Here is a 22,565-nt window from a genome sequence, read left to right as displayed (position 1 = left end):
TTCTTTCAGCAACTCAGCATTCACACGCTTTTTCTGTGGAAAAGCATTTTTCTAGTTAACCTTAACTTTTAACTTTGTAGTAACCCTAACTTTTAACTTAGTAGTTAACCTTAACTTTTAACTTTGTAGTAACCTTAGCTATTAACTTAGTAGTTAACCTTAACTTTTAATTTAGTAGTTAACCTTAACTTTTAACTTAGTAATAACCCTAACTTTTAACTTTGTAGTAACCTTAACTTTTAACTTAGTAGTTAACCTTAACTTTTAATTTAGTAGTTAACCCGAACTTTTAACTTAGTAATAACCCTAACTTTTAACTTAGTTAACCTTACTTTTAATTTGGTAGTTAACCTAAACTTTTAACTTAGTAGAAACCTTAACTTTTAATTTAGTAGTTAACCTTAACCTTTAACTTTGTAGTAACCTTAACTTTGAATTTAGTATTAACTTTAACTTTTTATTTAGTAGTTAACCTTAACTTTTAACTCAGTAATAACCTTAACTTTAAACTTAGGAGTTAACCTTAACTTTTAATATAGTAATAACCTTAACTTTTAACTTTATAGGAACCTTAACTTTTAATTTAGTAGCTAACCTTAACTTTTAACTTTGTAATAACCTTAATTTTTAACTTTGTAGAAACCTTAACTTTTAATTTAGTATTAACTTTAACTTTTAATTTAGTAGTTAACCTTAACTTTTAATTTAGTAATAACCTTAACTTTTAACTTTGTAGTAACCTTAATTTTTAATTTAGTAGTTAACCTTACCATTTAACTTAGTAATCCTTAACTTTTAACTTGGTAATAACCTTAACTTTTAACTTTGTAGTGACCTTAACTTTTAATGTAGTAGTAACTTTTATTTTCGTAGTTAAGCTTAACTTTTAACTTAGTAGTTAACTTGAACTTTTAAGTTAGTAGTTAACCTTAACTTTTAGCTTAGTAGCAACCTTAACTTTTAATTTAGTAGTTAACCTTAACTTTTAGCTTAGTAATAACCTTAACTTTTAGCTTAGTAGTTAGCCTTAACTTTTAGCTTAGTAGTAACCTTAACTTTTAACTTAGTAGTTAGCCTTAACTTTTAGCTTAGTAATAACCTTAACTTTTAGCTTAGTAGTAACCTTAACCTTTAGCTTAGTAGTAACCTTAACTTTTAGCTTAGTAATAACCTTAACTTTTAGCTTAGTAGTAGCCTTATCTTTTAATGGAGCAGCAAGACCCGAACGGACTATGAACGGCGTTCATTTCAAGCAAAAGTGAACTGAACTGAAGGAGTTCCCAAATTCAAATGAAATCGGAACCTTTTTTTTTTTTTTTTTTTGGACAATATTCAGGTTAATATTGTTGGTAGCTTTTCTATGATAACCGGAGATCTTGTTTTGTTAAATCCACACGGGAACCTAAACAAAACCCTTTAGGAGTATCTGACTGGAAGAGGGTTCGAGTGACATAATGACGTTACGTTGCGAACAAGACCGGGTCAACGTACGCCACCTGTTGTCCACGCTCCGATGCTCGCCCCGGATTGCAAGTGTATTGAATCCAGTGGTTTGTGTTGTCATTCAAGTAACTGAGCTGGTTATGTATGGACCAGGCCTTCCTAAGAACAGGTAGTCACCACCTTGGGTTTTGGAGTTATCATAATTGTTGACTAGAACGTAACTGACTATCTTTAAATCACATTATTAGTAAAGCCGACTTGACAAAATCAGGCAGAAAGTGACTGAAATATTAACAATAGCTGATTTATTTCGGATTAATCAACAGCCAAAATCCATTTATAATTAAATATAATAGTCATTGATGTTTTATTTTACATTGAATACATGACTCATCTTTCAGCTCATTTTGACCAAGTTAAAAGAAAAAAAACACGCATTTTGCTGAGGTCTCTCAAAAGCATGTACACATCAAAAATATCAGCTCTACAAATAGAAACCAAACCATCCTCAATTATTTTGTGAAATGAGAAATGCCACATATTCCAGTTTTAAAATAAAATTATAGCTGAAGAGAAACATTCTCAGTGGTCTTAAAAAAAAAAGCCATTCTCATCCCTTTCCTGTTCTTAAGTCATTAATCAGCACCTTGAGAAAAACTAAACGGTGGATCACCCTGTTTCGCTGTCTCTCTCATATGGGGTTTGCTCTCCACTCTTTGCCCTCTGTCAGCGCTCTTGGCTGGTGAATAAATACGCTATATCGGACACCCTGATTGGCTGCTGCCCTGACAAAGCCACTGTTAGCTGTCATGGTAACCGCCTGCAGAGAGTCACCAGTTCCAAATATCATCAGTGAGCGGCTGTTGACCTTGGAGCTGGTGGTGAGGCGCTGGGTCCGCTCTGAAGGATTGTCTGCCACCACCTGCACCCGAGCCAGGAGCTCTTCAGCACGAGCTTTCTCTCCAGGTCCACCCAGTGTGTCCAGAATCACCTGGAAGTCACTAACAGCTGAGTGGCAGGCATAAAGTTCCTTATCTTTCATGAACTCCTCCAGCTGAGGCAGAACCCTCTCCTGGCGCTCCTGGGCAGCTTGCTCAGTCAGAACCTGCTCTCTGAAGGTGAAGTGGTGGCGGCCATGACTGAGTGATGACACGTATGTGATGAGGGTGGTGATGTCCAAGTTCACTCTTTTACACACATCCACCTTGACTTGGGTTGGGAAGGCCAGGCTGGCAACAACCGTATCCCGGTCCACTCTGGTAAGGCTCAGTTCTGACTCTTCATCATCATCATCCTCCTCTTCCTCGTTGACGTCAATATCATTTCGCTCCTCTTCTCCACAACTTCCACCCCCTTCCTCCTCACTTCCACCTTCCTCTGTCAGAACAGTGTTCACTGCTACGATGTCCCCCCGCACAGAGATACCCATCTCTCTCAGGTGGTCAGCCATGGGGCTGGACACTCCATTGTAGAAGGCAAAAATTATATGGGGGTTGCTATACTGGACAGGTTGTTGGCAACTGGCCTCAATGAAGTCCTCAGCTTGTCTAATGATGCTCTTGTCTCCATACTGGCCCCTGCCCTGCCAGATGTTATGCAAGGCCTCTGCCTTTCTTCCAATAGCCTTGACCCAGGTATGTCCTCTGTTGGCTACCACATCCACCACCAAAGACTGCTTCATCCCAGCACCATCCTGATAAGTAAAGACATTAAGCACTCCAACCACTCCCTCCAAGCTCTCAGCAGACTCCACTATTGCTTTGAGATGGGTGAGGTTGGTGCTCTGGAGATGGGACTCTTTGATCAGCACCTTCCCAGCCTCCACTTTGGTCAGGAACTTGAGCTCTGCACGGAGTTTGCTGCAGAGCTTGGCCCTCCCCTCCACATTGTGGGGCTGTCGCTGGCAAAGCTGATCCACACGCTCCAACAGCTCCTGAGCAGTAGCAATCCGCTCCTGAACCATTGACTGCATGGCCATTGTTGGCACATTCTTTCTGAAAGGATAGAAAATTATGGTGTTGAACTTGAACATTTTTACATCTTCTAATTTTTACCTGTTTACCTGACAACAGTTTCACCTGACACAACTTAGAGAAACAGGAATCAGCTGTTGTGTGTCAGTCTACAGGCCAACAACCTAGTCATAGGGAAATTACTTTAAGTGCACAACATGTAGAGCAAAAAGTGACACGAAAAATATGGGATTCTAATTACAAATTATATTTCAAACCCATCAACGCCTGAGTCACTGGGCTCAAGAAAACAGATTAGCATCAACGCTTTGCTCATTCTCTCTGGTTCTGCGTTATTTGCTTCTAAACAAATTACACTTTCCTAAAATAAACTTTCTGGACAGCAAAGCAGATGAAACAGCATCAACAATAATACAACTTATAACTGCCACAATGATTTTTCTAATGGTATGTTTGAGGTTGCCCATGAGGAGCTTGGTTCATGAGACAACTGTGTTTATACACAGTCAGGAATTAAACTAGACATATTTGCATTTCCGCCGTGTGATGGCCAGGCAGCCTGTCCAGGGTATGTTCCCGCCTGCCGCCCAATGACTGCTGGGATAGGCTCCAGCATCCCCGCGACCCTGAGAGCAGGATAAGCGGTTCAGATAATGGATGATGGATATTTGCATTTCCTGAAGAACATGCATGCGATTGCTGCATCCGCATCTGTTGCTTCTGGTGACTGATGTGTATGTTAATCAAAGTTATGTAAATTTTCAAAATATATTGTAGCGGCCGGAGGAGGCAGTCACTCTGACTGTCAACAGCTCCGCGCTGGGGGAGCACAGGGACTCATGGGACTGTTAGAGTTAAAATTTTTGCGATTTATGTTGTATTTTTACATGTTCTGTTCACATTGGAGTGTGTTGTTTGTTTGGGGTTCGACTCTGCAGCTCTGTGAGCCATGTCGCTCCTGGGGGTCATGCAGTGTATGGGACAGGGGCGCTACCATTAAAGAGATCTCTTGACTCTTGACTCATTCTTTCACACTGGCTGACCACAATATATTGCATTTTCACAGTAACTATCTAGATACAATTTTCTGAATTCGTTAAGTATTTTAATGACAGGCTTTAAGGCAAACATAATGTGGTGTTTTATTAACAGCCACAAGGTAGAGCTATTGGTGCCATTCTTCAATATGTTGTGCACATGCTCAAGGAGAAGTTTCATCTCATTAAATATAACAGAAATGTAGAAATATCGTGTTATATTGTTGCTGTAGCACCTCCCTTTCAAAGAATTGTATCAAATGTGACAAACCTGACTTCCGGTTGGACCATGTAGTGGAAAGACATGTGGCGTTCGCCTCTCGTACAATTTCAGCGATTTTTGTTAATTATGGCTATATTTAAAGTCTACCTTTAGTGCAACGGTTTGATTTAATCAGCTAATTTGCATCAAAATGACCACATCAACCCGAGTGAGTGGAAAAAGTCAGGTACAGCGGACTTCTTTGTTCTCCAAAGACGAGGCTAACGTTAGCAAGAAGGCGACCGGGCCCCCTCTCACGCTGGAGACGCTGATCATTGAGCTGGAAAAGTCCAGGAAAAGCATGACTGCTGAACTCACAGCCAAGATGACGAGGCTCTCGCCCTGATTCATTCAGTTCTTGAATCCATTACCACAACCATGGCCAAATACACCTCTACTATATCAGAGATTGAAACTTCCCTCTCGACTCACTCGGACAACATTACGAGCCTGGAGCAAGGAATCGTGCAGCTGCGGTCTAAGGTGGCTTCGATGACAGAAGAGCAAACTACACTCCAAGCGGCTGTGGAGGATCTGATCTGTTGTTCAAAGTGTCAGAACTTAAGAGTTACTGGTCTGCCCGAGGGTATTGAAGGCTAGGATTCCAGAAAATTAATGGCAGATTTATTCAAAGAAGCCGTTGGGGGGCGCTGCCAGAATCCAGCCCTGATCTTGACCGGGCCCATCACAGCGTCGGACCGAAGCCTCGCCAAGGGTCTCACCCTGTGATAGTGCGCTTTCATTGATACACCGAAAAGGAGAGAGTGCTGCAATGGGTAAAGGAACACTGCAGTATGGTCTATCGAGGCCACAACATCAAGTTTTATGGGGACTTCAGCGCTACAGTGGCGAGGAAGCGAACCGCTTTTAACGCGGTGAAATCCCCGCTCTTTCGGAAAGGCATACGTTTCTGCATGCTTTACCCTGCCCGGCTGTGCATCACCTTCAACGGTGTGGATAATTTCTTTGACTCCCCCAAGGAAGCTGAGCAGTTCTACCAAAAACGCATACATAACTCGTGTACGACTGAAGCTACGTAAGCGTCATGGCCACGGATTTACTTGACTTTATATGGGTCTTTATTTTATCTCTCCTTGCTGGTAAGACACAAATATAATGTCTAAACAGGCTGAGGAAGTTAGTTCTACGTTGCCTCTTAGGTGAATATGAGCAGTAATCTAAGTCATGCACTGTTTGAATTACATGTTATATATGATAGTGTTTTATTGTCCTTGCTTTATCATCTTCCTTTATTGTTTTATATCACTGACGTTCTTGACCTGAGGCTTTGCTTAAATTGTGCAGCCTTTGTGCTGCTTACAAGGGTTAAACCTGCTTCTACTTCCTTCTAGCCTGCACGGCCCATCCACAGCGTTAACTGTTTTCTGCGTTGTTGCATTTCTGCATTGTTTCATAGGAAACCGTCTATGTAAGGCGTGTGTATGTGGCTATGCTGAAATCCATCGTTTTCTTTGCGTGAACTGTAGCACCCCTAGTGGGCTAATTTAATTTAATTCATTTTATTTACTTATTTTTAATTTCTCGATTTTTCTTCAAAAAGTTCCAGTTGTTAATTGCTATTATTTTTAAGTGTTCTGCTACTTTTACTACACGCAATCTAGCCAGCGTATATATCTAGTTTGATACAGAGGTAGCCCCTGAGCTGTTTCATACTAACAACTTGCACTGTTTTTTGTCTCATCATTGATTTTTTTTCCTTTTTCTCTTCTCTATTTTGATTTTATTTTTCTCTCTTCTCTCTTTCCCAAAACATTATCAGTTCGGCTGGCCCGCTATCTCTGTCTGCTCTTCAATTCCTGTTACAATGTCTCTATTTAACCGTTAAAAGTGTTCATATGGCGTACAATCTGGACTGTCAAGCGGCAAAATCCGCTGCATAGCAAATCAGTTGTGTACTATCTTCTCCTGCAACTCGTCTTGTTCTTTTATGGAGAGCTTAGGAAACGATTTGTTGATTGATTTCAAATGAATTCACTGTGTAAATTTATGTTTTTTGTTTTGGGGGGAGAATATTGATTACTGCAATGCACTGGGAGATTTTCATGTTTTTTATCCTATGTTAATGTCCCTAGGATGCTTCCGGGATGGTCACCTCATTCCTGCTTCTATCTTAAATGCTTTAGACGTGATTAATGGCTCATCCAAATACACCTCAAAGAGGAACAGATGAGTCTTCTATTAGGCTGGTGAGTTGGAATGTCCGTGGATTGGGGGGGGGGGCGTAAAGCAATCCAGAGTGTTTTCACACCTTAAGGGGCTTAACACTGACATCGCTTTCCTTCAAGAGACTCATCTGCGTGTAAGTGATCATAACAGAATATGTAAACCCTGGATTGGGCAAATATTCGATTCAGCTCTTAACAGCAAATCCAGTGGCGCTGCTATTTTGATTAACAAACATGTCCAGTTCTCCCCCACACAGATTATTTCTGACCCCAGAGGGTGTTACATCATAGTAAGTGGTACATATCCGACTTCAGTGGTGTTGGCCAGCGTGTATGCCCCTAACTGGGACAACCGACATTTTATGACCTCCCTTTTTTCCCATATTCCAAATTTGGATACCCACCGTCTTATTTTAGGGAGGGACATGAATTTAGGGATAGACCCTAAACTTGACCGCTCACACCCTCCGCCATGTCAAAGATACTGTCATCCCTTATGAGTCAGTTGGGCTGCATAGATCCCTGGCGGTTTTTTCATCTGGTCACAAAGGAATTCTCCTATTTCTCGAAGGTACACCAAGCTTATTCTAGTATTGACTATTTTTGTGTAGACAGGGCTCTTCTCTCTGCTGTGAAATCTACTGAGTATTCTGCTATTATTATTTCCGATCATGCTCCACTTATTTTGGATTTAGCACTGGCACCCAACACTAAGAGCCAATGGAGATTCGATACAGGACTACTAGCTAGTGAGGAGTTCTGTGATTTTATCTCAAAAAGAATCAGTGCCTTCCTGGAGATTAACAAGACTGAGTCAACTTCGCCCTCTTTATTATGGGAAACTTTGAAAGCAGTAACAAAGGGAGAAATTATCTCGTACAGCATACATCTAGCCAGGAAAAATAAACAAAAACATCAGGAGCTAACTGATGCAATTCTCAGCACAGATCGAGAGTATTTCAACTCTCCCAGTCCAGACCTGTATATCAAAAGGGTTAAACTACAGTCTGAATTTGATTTGCTCTCTACGAGCAAAGCAGAATACCTCTTGAGACGTACTAAAGGGACATATTATGAATATGGCGACAAGGCTAGCTGCCTTTTAGCTCTCCAACTTAAACATCAGTCAGCCTCCCGCTTCATATCTCAAGTCTATGACTCCTCCCACTCCCTAACTGCCGATCCAACTGAAATAAACTACGTCTTCACTTCTTTTTACTCCAATCTCTGTAAATTGGAACACCCTTTAAACAACACTATAATGCCAGTTTTTTTAGATAGTTTAGATTTCCCTACTATAGATGCCAATAATAAGAGGGATCTGGACAATCCTATACATACCAGAGGAAATAGTCACTTGTCTTGGATTAATGCAAAATAACAAAGCATCAGGTCCAGACAGATTTCCAGTTGACTTTTACAAGAAGTTTTCCCACCTTATTGCCCCTTTATTATTAGACATGTTCAACGATTTGACGGAAAGAGGATCCCTCCCCCTACCTTAAACCAAGCTTCAATTTCGCTTATTCTTAAGAAAGACAAGAACCCTGAAGAATGTGGCAGCTGGAGACCAATAAGTTTGTTAAATTCGGATGTAAAGCTCCTAGCCAAGGTCTTGGCACACCGGTTGGATCCTTGCCTGGCAGACATAGTTTCTGAAGATCAAACAGGGTTCGTTAGAGGTCGGCATATTTCTTCTAACACTAGAAGACTTTTAAATATTGTGCTTTCTCCAGTTGCTTCTCAATCTGCTGAAATGGTTATATCATTGAATGCGGAGAAGACCATTGATCGAGTTGAGTGGGCTTACTTGTTTTCTGTTCTGGAGAAATTTGGTTTTGGGTCTACATTTATTTCTTGGATACAACTTTTATACTCTGCCCCTACTGCTTACGTGATGACTAACTCACAAAGGTCTGACTACTTCCCTCTAACAAGAGGTACCCGCCAAGGTTGCCCAATCTCTCCCCTGCTCTTTGTAGTAGCTATAGAACCTCTCTCCATTGCTCTCAAATCCTCCCCACTCTTCACTGGTATTTGCAGGGCTGGACAGGAACATCGCGTTTCTCTCTATGCTGATGACCTTTTGCTCTATGTCACAGAACCGGCTAACTGTATAGAGGATATTTTACAAATCTTGACGACCTTTGGATCGTTTTCGGGCTACAAGCTAAACTTTAGCAAAAGCGAGTGTTTCCCTATTAATGAGGTGGCGAAGCAAATCTCACCAGGTACCCTACCATTCCGACTGGCCCACACCAGTTTCCGTTATCTGGGTGTGAACATTGCTCACTCACTCCCCTCTCTCCATAAACATAACTTTATGAAGTTGGTTTTGGAAATTAAATCTGATTTGAAGCGCTGGGATTCACTCTCTCTCTCTATCTCTCTCTCTCTCTCTCTCTCTCTCTCTCTCTCAGCGGAAGTGCGAGTGAGCGTGCTGAGCAGATGCCTGAGAGCGGTTGTGAGCGTTTTTCTATCTTTTTTTGCCATTTTTTCCGTGCAAATATTGTACATAGTGTGTTTTGTAGGGTTACTGGCTTGGTTTGTGTATATAAGGGGGTTTCGAGAGGTTTTGTGCGTGTGCGTGTTTGCGGTCAACCAGCGCTTGCTGGTCGGCGTGCAAAACGCCAGCATGGAGTTTACCAAACTCACCAGAGAACATGGGCTTAAAGTGTTGCCCAGTTTTCCGTGTTCAGTGGAGGACTGTGCCCTGGCAGTGGGGGAGGTTGTGGGTCACAGCAGTGTTAAACCTGCTGCTAGGATGAACGGCGCTGTGGTGATTTTTGTCGACGCTGTAGCCAAAGCACACCAGGTGGTTGAGGCCGGCGTTGTTGTTAATGACGGCTTCGTGTCGGTGTCGCCACGCCGTCAACAAGAGTCACCGTTTCGAACATCCCGCCGCTCATGTCCGATGAGTTTTTGTCCAGAGAGCTGTGGAGGTATGGAAAAGTAGTCTCGTCAATCAGGAAACTGTCGTCTGGCTGCAAATCGCCGCTGGTGCGCCATGTAGTTTCACACAGGCGACAGGTTCACATGATCCTGAACAAACAAGACCAAGACTTGGATGTGGCTTTTAGGGTGAAGGTAGATGATTTTGCCTATGTCATCTTTGTAAGCTCTGGGACCTTGAAGTGTTTTGGCTGTGGGGGAGAGGGTCATTTGGTTCGGGCCTGTCCTGAGAAACACCCCTCCGATGGCAAAACGCAGAGTGAAGCGAGAAGACACAAACAGAGTGAAACCAGGCAGAACAGCGAAGAGACAACAGAAAAGGGACAGAGTGAAACCAGGCAGAACAGCGAAGAGACAACGGAAAAGGGACAGAGTCCAGATCACAGCGACAAAACTGAACCACCTAAACATAGTGAGAAGTCTAAACAGGAATACGTAAATGTTGAAAACGAAGCACAACGTGAACAGGCAATGGCATCAAACACTACAGGTGGAGTTGCAGAAGGTGTGGTGTTGAGCATCAAACACTACAGGTGGAGTTGCAGAAGATGTAGTGTTGAGCACTGAGGAGGACTTGCTGGAAGACGAAACAGTCTGTAAGGTTCCTGTGCTGAAGAGAAAGCAGGCAGCTAAAACGAGTGGCTCTCAAACCAAGAAAGGAGCATTGACAAGGGAGAGAAGCAGGCAGTACGAGGAGCACCTGTCTGGGGATGAGTTGAGCATGGAGGAAGAGGATGAGGAAGGGGACGGTGGTATAGACAGCTAGGGTACCTGTATTAAAGAAGAAGCAGCCAGAGGTACAAATGTCTGAAGATGAGTTTGAGGAGGATGGTGGTGTAGACAGCCAGACTCACACTTCCTCCCAGTTGTCAGGGGCGGCACAGCAGGAGCACTACGATGCACACCAAATTAAGAAATTCTTGTAACGAACAAAAAGTTTGAGAAATGTCAAACTTGAGGACTTCTTTGCAGACAAAGAGCTGTTTCTGTACTCCGTTAAATCCCAGATGGGACACAAAGACGGATGCGGCTACACTGATCAGGAGATATACAGGTTACGGAAGATAGTTCTGAAAATCAAACAAGAATTACAACATGAAGAGTCAGAGCCAATATAAGACAAATCTTGTCCTTTCCTGGTCAATGTTGTTGATGGTGTTTAAGACCAGGCTGGCTGACGAGTGTGTTGCACCGGGCGCACCTCCTCCTACTGCTGCTGGAGGAGCCACTGATACATGGAACCAGGCTGGTGGTCTACGACTGGTGCCTTCCAGGATTTCCCAGAAACTGTTTTCCTCCACCACCGTCACCCCGCAGCGCATAGTGGCTGCAGCAGGATGGGGACTCAACAACACCGAGGCCATAGCTCAGCTGCTCGACGTGAGGTCTCCATGCCGCACACGGGACTTATTTTACAGCTACGATGTAAAAACTGTCTGAAGGAGGTGTTTTACCAATACTTGTTTGGACCACTCAATGGGTTTTGTTTTTCCCTGAAACGGTTTTTGTATGAGCTGGATTATGAAGAGATGATTGTGTTTGGCTCTAAGCTGTTGGACTGTTGCGTATTTGGAATACATGTACTTTTTAAATCTCTCTCTCTCTCTCTCTCTCTCTCTCTCTCTCTCTCTCTCTCTCTCTCTCTCTCTCTCTCTCTCAGAATCAACTATTAACATTCTGCCCAGACTCTTGTTTCTTTTCCAGTCCCTTCCAATATTTTTGCCAAAATCATTTATTCGAATGTTAAACAAAACAATTTCACAGTTTATTATGGCTGGCATGAGTCCAAGGGCTCATAGATCGGTGTTGCAGAGAGGTAAATGGGACAGGGGCCTTGCGTTGCCTAACCTTCTATTTTATTATTGGGCGGCCAACCTTCAAAAAATTCATGCTTTGTGTATCTCTCTCAACCTCGATTTGTGCATAATGGAGGATAACTCCTCCCGTCCTTCATCTCTGAGGGCTTTGGTCTGTGCCCCTCTGGCTTTTACTGTCCTAAAGACATTAGAAATCCAATTGTACTTTCTACTTTGAAAATTTGGAAACAATTTAGGGAACATTTCAAACTTTCTGCCCCCACTCCATGCAGCCCCATTTGTAATAACCACTTGTTTCCTCCCTCTAATTTAGATACAGCCTTCAATCTGTGGAGAGAGAGAGGCCTGACCCATTTCTCAGATTTATATTTAAAGGGCTCATTCAACACTTTTAATGATCTCTGTTTAAAGTACAATTTACCTCAATCTCACTTGTTCTGGTATCTTCAAGCTCGTTATTATGCTCACACACATTTCACATCCTTCCCTCAGCTTCCAGTAGGCTCTCTTGTCTCTAAGGTACCTTCTCTCCCCAGGACACGTGGCAGGATCTCAATTTTATATGACCTTATATCATCCTCGGATTTGACTTCTCTAGCAGGGGTTAGGGGTAGTTGGGAACAGGAGCTAGAACGTGATGTGGCAAATGAATGGTGGGACGGCACTAGCCAGGGTCAACTCTACATCCTCATGTTCCCATTTAAGTTTAACTCAGTTTAAGGTCTTGCATAGGGTTCATTTTACAAAAGCTAAGCTTTGTAGGCTGTTTCCAGGCGTGAGTGATACCTGCGATAGATGTGGCTCATCACCGGCGGATCATAGTCGTATGATTTTCTCCTGTCCAAAATTAGTTGAGTTCTGGCCCCTTCTCTTTAAGATGATATGAGAAGCTCTCAAAATTACACTGGATCCCTGCCCTTTGATAGCCATCTTTGGGGTACCCCCTATGCCGACCAGTCCTACCAAGGAAAATTCTGATGTTGTTGCCTTTGCCTCACTCATTGCCCATAGGCGCATTCTGTTACAGTGGAAAAGCCCAAATCCACCTTCCACTACCTCCTGGTTAAAGGATTTAATGTCATTTCTCCCATTAGAGAAGTTGAAGTATTCTTTAAGAGGCTCACCTGCTAAGTTCTACAAAAAATGGCAGCCTATCATCTCATATGTGAATTCTCTTACCTCTCTGGACCCCAACTGATTATCAATGAATCCATTCCTTGGGGTGGGCATCCCGAGCATCCTTTTTATTGCACTGACCTCCCTACTTTATTTTATTTTATCAACTCCCTGTGTGTGTGTGTGTGTGTGTGTGTGTGTGTATTTACTTCTTCGGTTCTGTATGTGCTTTATTTTTTTCTTCTTCCCTGTTTTCTTTAAGAATTTGGGATGGGCGGGGGGTTGGAACAAGGTGTTATTGTAGTTCTCTGTTCTAACACACCAACAACAAAAAAAGGGGGGGGTGTTGTGAAACGCTGATCTGTTCTTTGTGTCTAACATGTATAGAACACTGGCTTCCAATGAAATAAAATAAATAAATAAAAACCGTGACAAACCTGTGCATTGTGGCTGTATGTAGAACATTTACATAACTGGTAGCAATCCATCAACGAAGGCTGATCAGTTCATCTGTACATGTTTATTGACAGATACATTTCATCACTCAACTCCCCACCCTTATAAACAATACAGTGACTGCAGGTACCCCCACCCTTATAAACAATACAGTGACTGCAGGTACCCCCACCCTTATAAACAATACAGTGACTGCAGGTATATTGCATAATAAACTGGTCGTTGGTTTGGGTCGTTATGCCAGTGTATTTTCATAAGGGTGGGGATACCTGCAGACTGAAGACTGAGACTGAAGAGGTCACTTAGATGATGATGAAACGTGTCTGTCAATAAACGTTGTGTCCAAATGAACTGATGCAACTTTGATTTTCTTACCTGGATTATTGAGCAGCATTAAGACAACATGGTTGCAAACCAATTTTGCATTGAAAACTTAAGGCTCATTAAGTGAACCAGGCCACACCTTTAAAATCGTCTATTACAGACAAACAGTAAGCGATATCAAATATGAACTCACAAGTTTTGTTCGGGGTCATGTAAATATGGTATGTGCCCATTGTGGTAAAGAGTCAATGGAATATGTGCTAAAAGAGGCAAAAAACTTTGCAGAGAAATCCAAAAGGGCAAAATATTTTCAGAGGTGCAAATGGGCGTGGCCTATATCAGTCGAACCCACTTCATCAATGGAATCTACTAAGCAAAACTGTTCCCTCTACTAACGGTTCCCGAGTTATTAACTGCAAAGTAAAATGCTTAAAAACCAACCACATGGTGGCGCTATTGACTACTACTACTACTACTACTTTCAGCTGCTCCCGTTAGGGGGCACCACGGCGGATCATCCGTTTCCATCTCTTCCTGTCCTCTGCATCTTCCTCTGTCACACCAGCCACCTGCATGTCCTCCTTCACCACATCCATAAACCTCCTCTGTGGCCTTCCTCTTCTCCTCTTCCCTGGCAGCTCCATATTCAGCATCCTTCTCCCAGTATACCCAGCATCTCTCCTCCACACATGTCCAAACCATCTCAATCTTGTCTCTCTTGCTTTGTCTCCAAACCCTCCAACCTGAGCGGTCCCTCTAATATACTGGTTCCTAATCCTGTCCTTCTTCATCACTCCCAGTGAAAATCTTATCATCTTCATCTCTGCCACCTCCAGCTCCGCCTCCTGTCTTTTCATCAGTGCCACTGTCTCCAAACCATACAACATAGCTGGTCTCACTACCATCTTGTAAACCTTCCCTTTAACTCTTGCTGGTACCCTTCTGTCTCACATCACTCCTGACATTCTTCTCCACCCACTCCACCTTGCCTGCACTCTCTTCTTCACCTCTCTTCTGCACTCCCCACTACTTTGGACAGTTGACCCCAAGTATTTAAACTCATATGCCTTCGTCACCTCCACTCCTTGCATCCTCACCATTCCACTCTCCTCCCTCTCATTCACACATAGGTATTCTGTCTTGCTCCTCCTGACTTTCATTCCTCTTCTCTCCAGTGCATACCTCCACCTCTCCAGGCTCTCCTCCACCTGCACCCTACTCTCACTACACATCACAATGTCATCCACTAACATCATCATCCACGGAGACTCCTGCCTGATCTCGTCCGTCAGCTACACTACTCCGGCGCTGTTGACTACATAGTCGGATATGTATGTTCAGCACATCTGCACGAGGCACCTGTGTGCCAGGTATGTTTACTTTAGCACGTGCAGTATTTGAGATACTAATTAATGTGGACGGGCATTCAAACGGTTCGTTGCAGTAAGCTAGTGTTGACATGGCAGCAGGTTAACAGGTGTGAGGAATTGAAGTCCTGGCCACCGTGGCACACGCTGTGCGCGTCACTGGGGACGACGCGTCCATCTGCAGCGACGCGAGCACACGGTGCGAGACAAGGCACGCGGGACAACAGGAGCAACACGGCGCAGACGCACGGTTAACTCGGTGTGACGGACGCCTCACTACGTAAACCTAACGTGATGTGCGGGATTGTCACTTCGTTATCAAGCCATTGTCTAATCAGGTTTGCTGGGTTGTGGGCAACGTCTTGTTGTTGTCGGGCCGCGTTTCACCGTCATTCAAACACGTTTCAGTTTCTTTAGGGAGAAAAACTCACAATCACTTCCGCAAACCGCACAAGCCCGAGGCTGTCCGCGCGCCCTCCGCTCCCAGACGCCGCCAGACCAGCGCGACGACGTGTCTGCCAGGTCCTCCTCCTCCTCCGACCTCTTCTTCTTCGCCTCCTCCGACCTCTTCTTCTTCGCCTCCTCCGACCTCTTCTTCTCCTTCTTGTCGCCTTCTTCCTCCTGTTTTTCCGCCTCCTGGTGGGGATACCAGCTTGTAAATGCGTTGCTGCCACCTAGCGGTTTGAGCAATGGCTCCGGCGGTGACAGAACCACAACAGTCTATGCGGGCCTGTTCCAGGAAGCGGGTTTAGTGAAAACCCAGACTTGAGTTGACTCACAGTTGAAGGAACCTCTGGGTTTTCGGTTCCACAAAGCAAAAATGAGTCACTTACTGTTTCAGCTCAAGGTTTTTTATTCAATCCCGGAACTCCCCACATACTGGCTATCTATGTACATGCAGGATACGTATATCGTCATGACAACCTGGTCAACACACTTCACCAGTAGGAGCCACTTAAGACGCAGCATTAACATGTGCCTGTAACGTCTCCTGTCCTTTAGCTTTGGAACATAAATGCAATCAAATGCTTCATGTAAACAATGTCCTCCAACTTCTCCAAGCCTCCTTACATTGCATGTCGCACTGTAAGGCAAGGCAAGGACATTCTGTGAATAAACTTTGAACTCGAACTTACACATGTAGCATAATGGCATAGCATTACATCATGTATTGTGGTTGTGTGGTTTTTTTTGTTTTTTTAACAATGAATACGGAGCAGTCCAACAGTCTTTTGTAACCCGTTTCTTTGTGTATGTACTGTAAATGTGTATGTGTGCATGTGAGTGGGCTTTTGTAAGGGCAGCAATCTGCCTACACCCTAGTGCCCATGTTCTCTCAATGCAACCGCAGCTCACAAGTTCATTCTTTGTAGTGGCCGTGACAGGCGGCCGCTACGTGAGTAGACGGCCTGGCCTGTTGTGCCACTGGATGAGGAGGTTCCACCTCACTTGGTTCGCCCTGACCTGAGACATTCCTTGTCTCAGCTGAGGTGGTCTTTCCGGCGACATGCCCCTGTTCAGTACTGCTCTACTCAGGCATTCCCAAGTGCTGTGTTTGGACTGAGCGCTCTGCTACATGCAGATCTACACGGTTGCATCTGTAGATTGCGCCATTAACATCCACCACGAATGAACGAGGAACGACTTTCTGGTGGCACTGTCCCAGAGGCCATCGTCCCGTGTGATCACCAGGTAGAGGCCTCATTCTTATATGATCTCCCACATTCAGCGCTGGGAGGTCCCTGGCAGATCTGTCGTAGGTTGATTTTGCCATCCGCCATTTCCACCACAATTTCTCTGTCACTCCGACCACTACATGTGGTAGAAGCAACCTGTCCGTGACTGGCAGAGAAGTTTTGAGCCTACGTGACATTAAATGTTGGGCTGGGCTGTTGTCTAACTCCTCTGTGGTTGTGTTGCGCCAGTGGAGGATGGCCATCCATGCATCTGCACCATCCAGTTTTGCTCACTTGCAGAAAGACTTTACTATTTTCATGGCCAACTCGGCCTTACCACTCGATTTTGGGTGTCGGTGTGAGGATGTGACATGGGTAAAACCCCAGCTTGCTGCAAACCTCCTGAATTGCTCACAAGCAAACTGTGGGCCATTATCAGTGATCACTCTGTCTGGCTGTCCATAATGTCCAAACTGGGCTTTGCAGCGCATGATGAGCGTGTCGGCTGATAGATCTGGCAGCTGGTCGATTTTCCAGTAATCTGAGTAATGGTCTGCAAGGAATAAGAAAGTCTTTGCCAGCATATGAGTAGATATCCATGCTCACCGTTTGCCATGGACATGCTGGTATCTCATGTGACATCATAGATTCCTTCTGCTGGGTCCGTACGTATTCATTGCATGCGGAGCAGTTCGCCACAAAGTCCTTTATTTCAGCTTTCATGTTTGGCCAGTTGAGCGTATCCCTGGCCCACCAAGGATCCCCGATTTCAGTTCTTGAAGTACATCGTCCGTTTCTGTGTGCTGTGCTATTTGGTGGAATTTGAAGGCAGTAACATCCAGGTGCTGTGCTCGGTCTAGCTGTGAGTACTCTATCTGAGTGCTGTCCATGGTACACACTGCATGTCGCATGTATTGGGTGTCCGACCCACAGCACAGCGGTGTAGCCCTGCTTTAAGTGTCGCTGACGTACATTTCAGGCCCAGGCTTGTACACAACATCGAGGTTGTAACGTTGCAGCTGCATCAACATGCCCTGGACACGTTTCGGTGTGCTCAGGAGGGGCTTTTTGAAGATGGTGATCAATGGTTTGTGGTCCATTTCCCTGCCATATAAGTATTGGTGGAATCTCTGGCAAGCGAAAACTATGCTCAAGCACCCTTTCTCTATTTCAGCATAGTTTTGGTCCGTCTGTGTCAGCGCTCTCGAGGAAAAGGCCACAGGCTGCCCCCCCCTGGCAACAAGCAGCACCCAGTGTCGCTCTGGATCGTAACAGGCTTTGTGACATCATAGTACTTGAGAACAGGAGTGCTAGAGACCCTCCGCTTTATTTCATGCACTGCATCCTCATGCTTGGGCCAATGCCATACAGTGTCCTTATCCAGGAGCCTGCGGAGTGGCTCACAGACCTCTGAGAGCTTTGGAAGAAATTTAGCAAGGTACATGCGCATGTATGCACAAGGTAAATGCATTATGTAATGCTATGCCATTACGGTAAATGTGCAAGTTCAAATTCAAAGTTAATTCACAGAATTTCCTTTCCTTGCCTATTATTACAATCTGAAATGCAATACAATACACCTTGGAGAAGTTGGAGGAAATTGTTTACATTAAGCATTTGATTACAATTATGTTCCAAAGCTAAAGGAAGGGAGACGTTACAGGCATATGTTAACACTGAGTCTTTAGTGACTTGTCCTGGGTAAGACGCTAAACTGCAACCGCAGGCTGTAGAGGGGTAGCACCTTACCTCGGCAAGGGCCCTTTGGCTAAGGACGACATGCCTACTGATAGATCTGGTCCTCCTGCATGCCTGTATGGTACTTCCCATGGTGCCCAGTCCAGTCAACACATTGGGATAGGAGAAGGGAACTTTGATTTCAAATCCACCTGCTGCCTTGTGGGTTGATGCCTCTTTAGGCAAAGGCTAGGAGAAGGTAACTCTGAATTCAAATCCCCGGGCACAGTCTACCCAGCTGTCAGTACCCGGAAAGGGTAAACGATGGTGGCTCCGCTCAGTCAACTCGGCAGCGGTTCTGGCAAAAAGCAACAGGATTCTTCTGCGGCCGTCTCAGCTACGCTGTGCCACCGAACAACAGAAAATCTTGCCAAGGGATACTATAGAGCACCACATAGTGTCATCATCTACGGTGCAGCCTCACATCTGAATATGGAGATAGTGAATCATTATACTATCTTTGTATTAACTTGTATTTTACTCGTTTCGGGTGAAGTCGTGTACATTTAGTGACACCTACTGGTGAAGTGTGTGTCACGATTGGGTCATTAAAGACATCGTTGTAGTCTTTTAACAGCTGTTCTTTTGTAAGAGGCCCACCCTGACTTGCTTCTACTTTATTCAGCTCATCAGGGATTGTGAAGCTCGTGAAGCTCGTGAAGAGAGGAGAGAGGAGAGGCTCTTGCTTTCAACTATCTCAAAGACAAGGCTGTGCTTTTCTCCTCGAATGACACAATCTGTGTGGAATCTCCCCTGTGGTGGCGTAATTTGCCCGGAATACAGTTCCAGCTTGGTTGTGCTCGGGTGTAACGCTGTTCCGGGTGACAGCTTCTCTCTGATCTTGCTACTCATAACATTGCAAGTGGTGCCGCTATCTATCTGACATGCCTGCCTTTTCTTATTCAGACGCAGGTGCACAAACCATTTGAGCCCCTGGGATTTCACAGTGCTAATGCACTCAGTGGCTAGGAACAGTCTATCATCAGTATCTGAGTCCCCTTCCCCTTGTTCAACATCTTCTAGCACATTCACTTTTATTTTGTCCGACTTGCTACTAGCCTGACATACTTTGGCAAAGTGATTTGAAACGCCGCATGATCGGCACGTCTTACCACGGGCTGGGCATTGCTCTCTGCCCCGCTTGTGACTGTTTCCACAATATTTACAGGTCCAATGTGGGTCTCTCCCCACCATTTTTCCCTGAGTTTTACGTTTCTCGTTTTGCTTGTCCACGGCATTCACCCCGCCTGTGTGCACTTGTGAGCCCTCCATGACGTCCCTGCCTTTCCCCAGCGGCAAGCGCCTCCTGACCTTCTCAGCCGCAACACCAAGCAAGCGCCAGCCTGTCTCCAGTCAGCTCGTCTCCAGTCAGCTCGTCTCCAGTCAGCTCGTCTCCAGTCAGCTCGTCTCCAACCAGCTCGTCCTTCAGCCCTCCGAACTCGCGTGGCGCTGCTCTTGCCCTTAGCCTCGTTACGAAACTGTCAATCGGTTCATCCGTTTCTTAGTTGCAACACCCGAACACGTACCTCTCGCAGATGATGTTTTTCGCCGGCTCGAAGTAATCCCCCAAAGCCTCCAAGATAGCAGCTGGCTCTTTCTTTTGATCCGTGCTCAACGTGAGTGTAGGCGTAGCAGAGTGACCTTGTTACGGTAGGTTGTGGACTGAGTCTTTAATTTGATATGCATAATAAGAATGACTGCTCTCTTATTGTGAAAGGTCACAGAGCGGAAGTTCTAGCGCAAATGACGATACCAACTGGTTTTGTTTATGTGGGTGACTTCTTGGTTTCATATTAACTTCTTACAACGCACTAATACACATCTAATGGTCAACGTACATTTCGGAAGTCATTATAAAGTTGATGGAATCCGGTCATAACATTTCAAAGCTGATATTTGGCGTTATGAATAAGCTATTATATAATGGACTATTCCGTTGTGGCGGAAGCTCTTCGTTCACGCGTGGTGCCTTCCCTTTAGCTCTGGACTTTGGAAGGGACGGTGTGCATTCTATGTGCTGTTAAGAGTTTTGGTAAATTACCCTGTAAATACTGTTTCTCATTTGCCATCGACGGTAGTGGTATTAACCGTTAACTAGTTTGTGTTTTGTGTTGCAATTCTCAACTATTCTGTTCATTTACGTGGATTTAGTGTGGAAAATGTGATGGTAACTGCGCATGGCGTTCTAGTGTGGGAGTGCGTTGGTAGGATGTCCACTAGAGGGTGCTGTTGCCCACTCATGTACTGAAAATAGCGTTGCTGGCGAATCAATTGACCCTTCGCTCAGCCCCGCCCTGGAACAGCCACTGTCCAATCCTACGTTAGTAACCGTTACTAAGCAGGGGAGGTCTGGCAAGCTATCGAGGAAATGCCGAAGCGGTGCGCTTACGGTACCTGCAAATCAGACAGCAGATATCCTAAAAGTTTGGAGGGTGGGGTCGTATTTTGGGCTTTTCCTAAGCCTAAAACACAACAGGAAAAATGTCGAATGTGGATCAAACAGTGTGGAAGACCTCACTTACAGCTGAATCCATCGAGGATAAACAAAAACACATTTGTTTGCTCCAAGGTAAGCTCGCTAACGTTAGCTAGCCTAGCTAGCTAGGTTAGCTATCTAGTACTAACAATGCTCGTTAGATTTTAGTCCAGTTCCACCAAACCTTATACCTAACTTTGTATGTTATGAGTTATGTTATCATCTCAGTGCCCCAAACTCTTCCATCCTCTCAATCAGCAACATCTTTTCAAATGTAGAGAAGTTGCTAGCTAACGTTACATCTGACAACCCTAGTCTCTTATACAGACGCCCATAGTGCTGCTAGCTAGCTAGTTCAGAGAAAGGGGAAGTATCACAGCAAATTTAGCACATAAAAGAAACTAGCTGGTAACGTTGGTTGCGAAGGTATGCATGCTCTTAACTATCAACTGTTATCTTTTAGCATTTAGTGAATGGACAACCTACACCTGAATATCCGAATCCCATAGCTGCTATCCCTGCAACTGTCTAAAGGAAGGAACATTATGGAGGTTGCCGAAAGCCTCCAACAAAAAGGTGACGAGCAATCAAAGTAACATTAACAATTTTATTGAGTTTGAAAGTACATGACATTTCTTTCTACCACGCAGTTTACACACAGCTTTTAATTTCATAGATTGATCAAGAAATATGTACATGAATGCATTTGGATTGCTAGGCTACACTGAATGAATGCATTTAATTTTGTATCAAAACCCACCCCAGGATTCCCGCTTTCTGTCTGTTTAAAATTATAAATACAGCATTTATTAATTAATTTGTGTTTCTGTTTCTAACTAAATGATTGTCAAACTGAACTTTTTTTACAGAACCAGAAGTGAGGAACAGGATGCTCCGCAAGCCTGCAGCTCAAACCCTACTGAGGACACTGCTTCTCCAAACCCTGCCGAAGACACTGCTTGTCAAGCCTGTGACAGTGATACAGGTAAGTGTTCAAGTGCATCTATGTTATGTGTCTATTTATTTCTGTTCTACTGATGGCATCTGCTGAGAAAGTAGTCAAAGAAAAACAAATCTAATTTGTTTTTCATGTTACCCCACTTTACTGCATCAAAATATATAGGCTGTGGGTACTGTATGCGGAGGGAGACCTGTATATTCACTGCTGTGTACTGTTTTCATTCAGGTATGGGGGGGGTTGTTATTTTGATTTTATGTTATTTCTTTATTTTAAAGGAGAATTGCAAGCTATTTTGTATACCATTTTATATGGGTTTTGTATCATTTATGTTAAAACCCAGCCACTGAGGATGCACAAGCCAGTGCATCCTTAGTGCCGGTCCCAAGCCCGGACAAATGGGGAGGGTTGCGTCAGGAAGGGCATCCGGCGTAAAATCTTTGCCAAATCAAATATGCGGATCATAAATAAGACTTACATACCGGATCGGTCGAGGCCCGGGTTACCAACGACCGCCACCGGTACTGTTAACCAGCAGGGTGTCGGTGGAAACTATGCTACTGTTGGGCGAAGGAGAAGGAGAGGGGGAAAGCATGTCCAGAGGCAGCTAGAGAGGAGGAAGGGTAGGCATGTGGAGGTGAGAGTTGGAACTTTGAATGTTGGCACTATGACTGGTAAAGGGAGAGAGCTGGCTGACATGATGGAAAGAAGAAAGGTAGGCATACTGTGTGTGCAAGAGACCAGGTGGAAGGGGAGTAAGGCCAGGAGTATCGGAGGTGGGTTCA

At 44.3% G+C, this 22,565-nt stretch overlaps 1 protein-coding gene and 1 long non-coding RNA gene across 4 annotated transcripts; one reads left to right on the top strand and one right to left on the bottom strand.

Annotated features, from left to right (window-relative positions):
* Positions 1–1,752: 1,752 nt before the first annotated feature.
* On the bottom strand, positions 1,753–15,485 carry c14h7orf25 (chromosome 14 C7orf25 homolog). 3 transcript variants are annotated; one of them, XM_056293498.1, is made up of 3 exons: positions 15,365–15,419; positions 9,557–9,835; positions 1,753–3,437 (listed from the first exon to the last, which is right to left on the bottom strand). In XM_056293498.1, exon 3 carries the CDS (start codon positions 3,419–3,421, stop codon positions 2,135–2,137), a length of 1,287 nt encoding a protein of 428 aa, XP_056149473.1. In that variant the 5' UTR covers positions 3,422–3,437; positions 9,557–9,835; positions 15,365–15,419; the 3' UTR covers positions 1,753–2,134. The 3 variants fall into 3 exon arrangements, with proteins under 3 accessions (XP_056149473.1, XP_056149472.1, XP_056149474.1); XM_056293497.1 differs by lacking the exon at positions 9,557–9,835 and having other exon boundaries at positions 15,365–15,485; XM_056293499.1 differs by lacking the exon at positions 9,557–9,835 and having other exon boundaries at positions 1,753–3,433; positions 15,365–15,475.
* Positions 15,486–17,356: 1,871 nt separating this feature from the next.
* On the top strand, positions 17,357–21,705 carry LOC130123442 (uncharacterized). The gene is made up of 3 exons (XR_008811324.1): positions 17,357–17,471; positions 21,286–21,398; positions 21,692–21,705. It is a non-coding gene; the product is annotated as an uncharacterized LOC130123442 (long non-coding RNA).
* Positions 21,706–22,565: the final 860 nt, after the last annotated feature.

Source organism: Lampris incognitus, chromosome 14, assembly GCF_029633865.1.
Source record: "Lampris incognitus isolate fLamInc1 chromosome 14, fLamInc1.hap2, whole genome shotgun sequence".
NCBI classification, from domain to species: domain Eukaryota; kingdom Metazoa; phylum Chordata; class Actinopteri; order Lampriformes; family Lampridae; genus Lampris; species Lampris incognitus.
Note: the sequence above shows the minus strand (reverse complement) of the source record. Positions and strands in the feature narration are given on the sequence as shown.